At 31.8% G+C, this 7841-nt stretch overlaps 1 protein-coding gene across 1 annotated transcript; it reads left to right on the forward strand.

Moving 5' to 3' along the window:
- The first annotated feature begins 4529 nt into the window (after positions 1-4529).
- On the forward strand, positions 4530-6299 carry LOC18040191. Its single transcript, XM_024185099.1, has 3 exons — positions 4530-4773; positions 4949-5348; positions 6182-6299. Exons 1-3 carry the CDS (start codon positions 4530-4532, stop codon positions 6297-6299), a joined length of 762 nt encoding a protein of 253 aa, XP_024040867.1.
- The last annotated feature ends 1542 nt before the right edge of the window (positions 6300-7841 follow it).

Raw genomic sequence — 7841 nt, forward strand, 5'->3', positions numbered from 1 at the left:
ACGACTGAAAATTAACCATCGCGGATCCACATTGCTCGTGAAAAATAAATAATAATAAGTTAATTGATTCAGCCAATTAATTTTTATGATCAGTTTTTGCACAATATTAGGTTTAATTATGCCAAATATTCGAGCTCTCGAGATGCTTCAGAAACAGTCAGTTTTCAGTATAGGCTTTAGTTCCTCTGGAAAAGTTATTTAGCAAGTGCTTTAAAATAATAATAATAATAATGGGCCAGTTGTAAATTCGTAAATATTTTCATGAAAAAACTTTAATGAAGCATGTTAACGGTTCTTTTAAGTAGCTTCCCTAACTTTAAATATCTCTCTTCATTTGTGTTGTTTTGACTGGTTATCTCTGTTTTAAAGCAAGGTGCTCTTTTTCTTGGTTGATGGTGGATAATGAAGATCTGTCTCTGCAGAATCGTTTTTGGTGCTTGCTGGCTTTGAACATGGCTGAGTGTAGGTGCATTATTTTGGTTTTATGAGTGGGAACTGATTAACAATAGCTTTACTTCAAAGGGCGACACTGTTTTGCTGCAATATTTTGCGTGTCTAAGGAATTTTTACCTGCAATAGCCATTTTGCCCTCTTTGATTTACAATTTTGCAGAGATTAAAGCTTTGAATTCTTTTGTTGTCCAACTTTAATTTCTTTTTGGTTTAGTTCTGGGCTCACCTCCAAATGCTCGATCGAAATGAATTCTATTGTAAAATTAATGCAGTGCATTTGTAACAATTTTGTCTAGATTTCCTATGACTGAACATTTGTTAAGCATAAGTGGCAATTTCAATTTCGCGAAATGCATCTGCTAAAATATCATTTTAATTCGGTTCGATTTTTAGAACTTATGTTAAGTCAAAGTCCCAAGTGTTATGGTCAAATCAGCTGCCGTTACAGTGATGGAGCGGGGCAGCAGTAGTGGATTGATAGGATAGATAAACACTATATATCTGGATTAAGCTAATGCGATTAGTTCTCGTTCTAATTCAAATGACTTAATGAGTTTGTGATAACACTTTAACCCACCCCATCCTATCACATTACCATCCCTAAGTGTATCACCTTTTTGAGCAAATATCCGCCGACCATGTGATGTTTCGTATTTTATCAAAATAAACCAAAACAAAAATTTTACATATATAGGTTAAATTACAGAGTGTATTACATAATTTAACCGAATACTCAAAAATTCAAATATAGGTTTTTCAATTGTTAACTTAATGCAATAGAACCTTGATAAATTAATAACTTTGGACCATGAAAATTCTATATTTAGTGAAAATTAATATATCGATAAATCAATAATTATTATTTAATTTAATAATAATTAATTAATTTATCAATAAATTAACAATTTATTAATTTCCAAAGATAATATCATGTTCGTAGCAGGAATTTTTTATGAAGTGTAGAGGTAATATAATTAGATAATGTAGTGAGTATGTCTAGTTGTATTATACAATTTTGATTTAATCTTGATTGAGTGAATCAATTACTTGATAATTCTTTAGCTGGATTGCATAACTGGATTATCACTACATGGTAACTCATTAGAGAAGACTTTTTGGGGGCAATATATTAGGGCCATCTCTCTCTTAATTCTCTTAATATAGCACATAGAAATACAAAGATAGCTTCTCATTTCAAAGGTGCAAAAAAGCAACAATGACTGATGAAACGGATAAAAAATTATGCCAGTACCACAAATAGACTCATAGACATATCATATGTATTTAGTTTGAAATTAGTTAATTATTAATGTATGTATCAATTAGGTCCAATAGAAAAATAAGTTTTTTTGAAAATTTAGGGCATGTTCGATATTGTTTTCTAATTGGTATTTTCTGAAAACAAAAATGAGAATGGAAATGGTGTTTTGCAATTATTGAATTTTGAATTAACATATATGTTTGGTATCATTTTCTGTATTCTATACTTTAAAATTGAAAACAATAATATGTGTTCGGTAGACATAATTGAGAAAGATAAAAACAGTGAATATGTTTTTGGTAGTATCATTTTGAAAAATAATTTTTACTAAATATTTTAGTCATACTTATAGCAAAAAAAAGTAATTGTAATACATACATAGACATACCATAAATAATTTCATATTAACATCAATAAAAAGAAATTTACATTGTCATTGTTTCTTTCACTATAATTAAATGATATATTACAACACATATGATTTATACAAAATAATCATTAAAAATTACACCATAGACATCGTACATCACATGTGTAATCATGCCACATAGAAGTTGCAAAGTCCTAAAACAATCTGTCAGTTGCTCTGACATTCCACCAAACAATATCTCTACAAATGACAGCCCTCCAAATATGGACTGCATGCAAAATTGTTAAAGCAGGCTATAGTCATCATCCAAATGCGTGTAGATTAAAATCTGTAGACTTAAATGTGAAACAAGAGATTAAAGCAGGTGATTACCTGATTATGATTTTCAGCATATATACATAAGTATCTTATCGGAATATTGTCCATTGCACACTAATGTGTTGACAATCTGCATGATAGAATCAAGTTCAATAAATTTCGGGATAATTCACAAAGAAACCACAAAATCTCATCTGATGTTGAATTAACATCCGATAATCAAATAACAACTTTGCTTCTACTCCGTTCGTGATCAGGAGTATTTTTAAGAAATGACAACCACATCTTTAATGCAGAAAGATTGAGAAAATAATCAAATCCCAAACCACCTTGAGTAGTTGTTTCACATAGTCCAGAATAATATGTTGCCTGGAAAAGAAGAGGACATTTTAAAGTGAGGTAATGCTTGTTCGATCTTAACCATAATAACAAGGCCAAGACAAAATGTTGAGTTTTGATTGTGAACCGAAAAGCACACAATTAAACCACAATACTTACATCTTTAACAATTGTTACAATGTTTGGATGAGGAGCATGCAATATCTCATTCACCAAAATGAGATATAATAATGCATCCTTGTCAACATATTAATTGAAGTACTTGCAACAAGAACACTTCATGTTGACAACTAGCTGTAACAAAGTTTACAAACATATCAAGAATAATTGTGAAGTTGAATATTGCGTTTAATTGCAAATTAGTCAGTTTCCTCCCCACATTAACTTGAGTCAAATAAAATGACAGTTTATCAACCCAAACAAAGAATAATCTCAACCCAAGCACGATATGAAAAACACAATAAAAGAATTGAACCCAACCAAATGACAGTTTATCGACCCAAATAAAGAATAATATGAATCCAAACATAATATGAAAAACAGAATAAAAAAATTTAACCCAAACAAAGAATAATATCAGCGAGCCAATGTCGATCCTCAAAATTTACCCAAATAGACACAGCACCATCAGCCGTCGATCCTCAACGCAACAGCAGAAGCAGTAGCAGTTGATCCTCTATGCAGTAGCAGCAGTCAATCCACCACTAGCTGAAGTAGAGCAGAGATGCACCACTGCCACCCCCACCAGCAGCCGAGATGCAGCAGCAGCAACAGCAGCAGTCGATCGCCAACGCAGCCAGCAGCAACAGTCGATCGACCACCAGCCGAAGCAAAGCAAAGACGCACCACCAACACCACCAGCAGTCGAAAGAGCCGAGAAGCAGCAGCAATACCCAATTTTGCTTGAAGAACTATGACGGAGAGAGAGGGCTGCGATGGTGAATTGTGGTTGAAGAAGAAGAGTATCCATGAAGAGAGAGAGTTGTGAATTTAGAGAGAGAAGTGAGTGTGGTTGAAGAAGTAGGGTATCTGAGGTTTTTTTTGTAATTTATTTTGGAGTTTGGATTGCGATTCATTGAGAACGAGTAAACACTTCTCAGTTTTATAACCATAAAGTGAAATCTGAATTTTTTATTTTATAATTTGTTCTTCAAATTCAATCTACTGAACATGTATAATATCTATACTCTCAAAACGAAAATGAAAACACCACTCTAAAAATGGTACCGAATAGGCCATTATTATCTATAAATTTATTGAGTTATTAATCTACTGGCCTCAAGTCAAGACAAATAAAAATTACTATTTAGTCTAGGTTATTGTTTTATCAAATGTTAAATTAACTAGGTTCTTCTGTATGTGAAATTTACATTTTGGCTCGTGGCTTCTTCGGTCAAAATAAATGGAAGTGTGATTAAGTGAGCAAAAGAAATTTTACTTAAAAAAAGAAAAATGATATGAAAAAGTCAGTGAATCCCACCACGATTCCATGAAGTCTAATTTTGTGGACAAGTTATTTAGGAATATTTTGTCATTAATTCAACTTTTATATACTCACGCGTGACCCAACCGGAGTCAATGCCAGAATTTTGGAAAGATTTAATAAGTAAAATTCTGAGATATTATTGTACTTTATAAGTCTAGTATTTTTTTATTATTAAAAGAATCTATTTCTTATTCAAATTAAAAAATTTTCCATGTTGAGTCAAATCGTGTTGGTTTTGGAGACACAAAACCTAAAAATAGGGTTTAAGTAGAAGAAGGCACAAACACCATCAGCGTAAAAATAATGGAGACACAGAAGATTCCCCAGATTGAGATTTTAGACCTTGAAGAAGAAGATGAAATGATTTTCTTCAATCCCACTTCACAAAATGGCAAAACAAAGAGAATTGAAATTTCAGTTCAGCATTATTGCAACGACGAGAGAGGCCCTACCAAGGCTTCTCAAAACATTATTAATCTTGAAGACTACTATGATGACGATGACGATTTGCATGTACTTAACTTTGTGCCTAACAACACTCCTTTTGGTAAAATAAATTAAAGAGGCCCTTTTCAATTCACTCAATGACTGAAAATGGGCAGTCTTCAAATTCCGAAAACCCCAGCCCGGTTTTGTTTGCGAGATTTGCGTGGAACCCAAGTCACCAAATGAGTCCTTTACAATCAAGGGTTGCTTTCATTCATACTGTACCGACTGCGTAGTCAAGTACGTGGCCTCAAAGTTGCAAGAAAGCATTACAACAATCGGCTGCCCTGTGGCCGGTTGCCAAGGCTTGTTAGAGCCCGATTACTGTCGGAATATACTCCCACAACAAGTGTTTGATAGATGGGGGAATGCTTTGTGCGAGGCAGTGATTCGTGAGGATCAAAAGTTTTATTGCCCTTTCAAAGATTGCTCTGCACTTTTAATTGTTGATAATAGAGGATCTAGAAAGGCCATAAAGGAATCAGCATGTCCTCATTGTAACAGAATGTTCTGTGCCCAGTGTAAGGTTCCTTGGCATATTGGGATTCAGTGTGCGCAGTTTCAGAAGAAGTTGAATGTAAATGAACGTAACGACAATAAGTTGATGAAATTAGCGGAGAAAAAGAAATGGAAGAGGTGTCCTAATTGTAGCTACTATGTTGAGAAGACATACGGTTGCGATTATATTAATTGCAGGTCAACTTTTACGGCTTTAATTTCTTGGATTAATTTTTCTTCATTTGTTGGTTCTTACTTTGAATGTGGGGTTATCAAACTGTTAATTGTTAACAGTGCAAATGATTTTGGGTTTTCTCCGATTAGTTTTGAATTGACTAATGACTATGATATCGCATGTAATGTAAAAAGAAAACAAAAACAAGATGAAAACATTCAATAATGATAATGTAAAAAAATGAAATAAAATAAAATAAAAACTCTGAGTTTCTCTATCAAATTGTCACTTTCTAGTTGAACGAGATTATAATGTCTTAGGGTTCATTTGATTCAAGTTCTGACATTGTAATTTGATTCAAGTATTATATTTGAGTCGGATGTGTCCTATGATGTATTATTATTATTATTATTATTATTATTATTATTATTATTATTATTATTATTATTATTATTATTATTATTATATATATATAATCTTTCTCTAGTGCCGTCGCCCTCTTTTTTTTTATGCCTGTTAAATTATGTGGTTTAATAGAGTTATGTGTGTAGACACACTGTTAAATCAAGAGGTTTAATAGAATTATGTGTAGAAATGCAATTAAACCAAATGATTTTATAGTAAATTAAAAACTGACTCTATTAAACCACATGGTTTAACAAAGTGTACACATTACAAAAAAAAAAAAAGCGTCTGCATTTGAAAATAATTATACACACGTGCACACATAAAATACAACCTCCTCTCTCACCAGTTATTTTTTCCGTTGTATTCCCTTGTGCTGCTATGTTCCCAGGTGTGGAGCAACATTTTCCTACGGGAAAGGAACATTATTGGCCAGCAGCAATGTTGCACCTGTAAATCCCATGTTTCCAAGGTATGCTAATGCTGCAGATTTTGCACGCAGACTATAAATCGATTGGTATCAATCGTCTTAAGTACCCTATCCAACTAATTAATTTTCCCAACTTATTGAAAACAAATTGTTGTTAACGAATGCTGCAAATTAATTTTCTGCAATACAATTAGCTGTTATTGCTTTATGCGATTTTTTCTTTTCTAGTCTGATCACGCGGTCTTGAAATTAATTTCATATACATAATGGATTATTACTGACTGGAATTAATCTGCGCATTTCTTTCTCACAGCCAATGAAGTGAAAATAATAATTATCTTAATCTATGTTTTGAGAATTTGCGCTGAAGGGGCTTCAAATTGACCTACATCATCCATGTCAAGCTACATCAGTGATTGTGTAATTGGCACTGCCTTGTGGTTGACGTATACAGACTTCAAAATGAATGATGCTGTGTCCAATCCATCAGTTGAAATTTTCGAGAATAATTTACACAAATAGTCTTCACAGATTTCATATTTGTTTTTACCACATAAAATTTCTTGTTAATTTATTTTAACATATTTACTAATTAATTTATTATATTTCTTTTAATGCTAATATTATTTTTTTTCTATCAATTAGATGTAAGTGGTGTAGAGTTTGCCAAAGTGTCTCCCCAATTATAAAAGGGAACTCAGTCCAAAAGTCAATTTTTAAGTTTGTAATCAAAGGGTAAACTGGTAATGATACCCTAAAAGGGGTTTTCCCATCCAAATAAATGAAAAAGGAGCATAATATTCCAAATCGCTCTTCTAGTACAGTAAAGCAAGCAACTTCTAGAATTACAGTCTCCAGTAAATGATTCAAGTAATATTGAAATTTCATAATGATAAACATATTGATTCTAAAAATTATCGATTCATTAAATTACTATTAAGGTAAATAATGTTACGCACCCCTCTTTCCAGAATTCTTCTAAAATTTAAATTAGTCTTCTAAAATATCCTTGAAATAAATTTAAAAAACTAAGGGTGTTCACCAAAATTTAGAAAATATATTTATGTGAAATTTAAGTTTTGGCGTTGGCTCCTTATGCTAACAAAAAATAGAAAAATGAAGAGAAAATAAAATACAATTAAAGAGGAAGTGTGATTAAATTTGCAGAAGAAATTTTACGGGAGAAAAGAATAAAGAAGATAAGGCTTTATTTATATTTTCAGATGTGGATGGAAAGTATAATTGAAGAGAATGTATTAAATTATTTTAAAAAATTAACTAATTATTAATTTTTAATTAAGGTCAATATTAGAAATATGAAAGTTTAAGAAGTAAAATACTGAAAGATAATAATTTGAAATTCTAGTATTTTTCTTATTATACAAAAGAAAAAATTATTTTCCTTAATCAAATTAAAGGTTTTTCTTTTTGAATCAAATTGTATTGGTATTAGAGACGCAAAACCTAAGAAATAACGCCAAAAAAGAAGGCATCAATGGGCCTCTGGCCTAATGGGAGAGTTTTTGCACTTACAATGTTAAGAGTAAGGGTTCGAGCCTTCATAAAAGTATTTAGAGGGTTAGTTTCAATCTTCCCTCAATTATTATATAATTAAGTGGAG

This window comes from Citrus clementina, unplaced genomic scaffold (assembly GCF_000493195.1).
Source record: "Citrus clementina cultivar Clemenules unplaced genomic scaffold, Citrus_clementina_v1.0 scaffold_5, whole genome shotgun sequence".
Taxonomy (NCBI): Eukaryota; Viridiplantae; Streptophyta; class Magnoliopsida; order Sapindales; family Rutaceae; genus Citrus; species Citrus x clementina.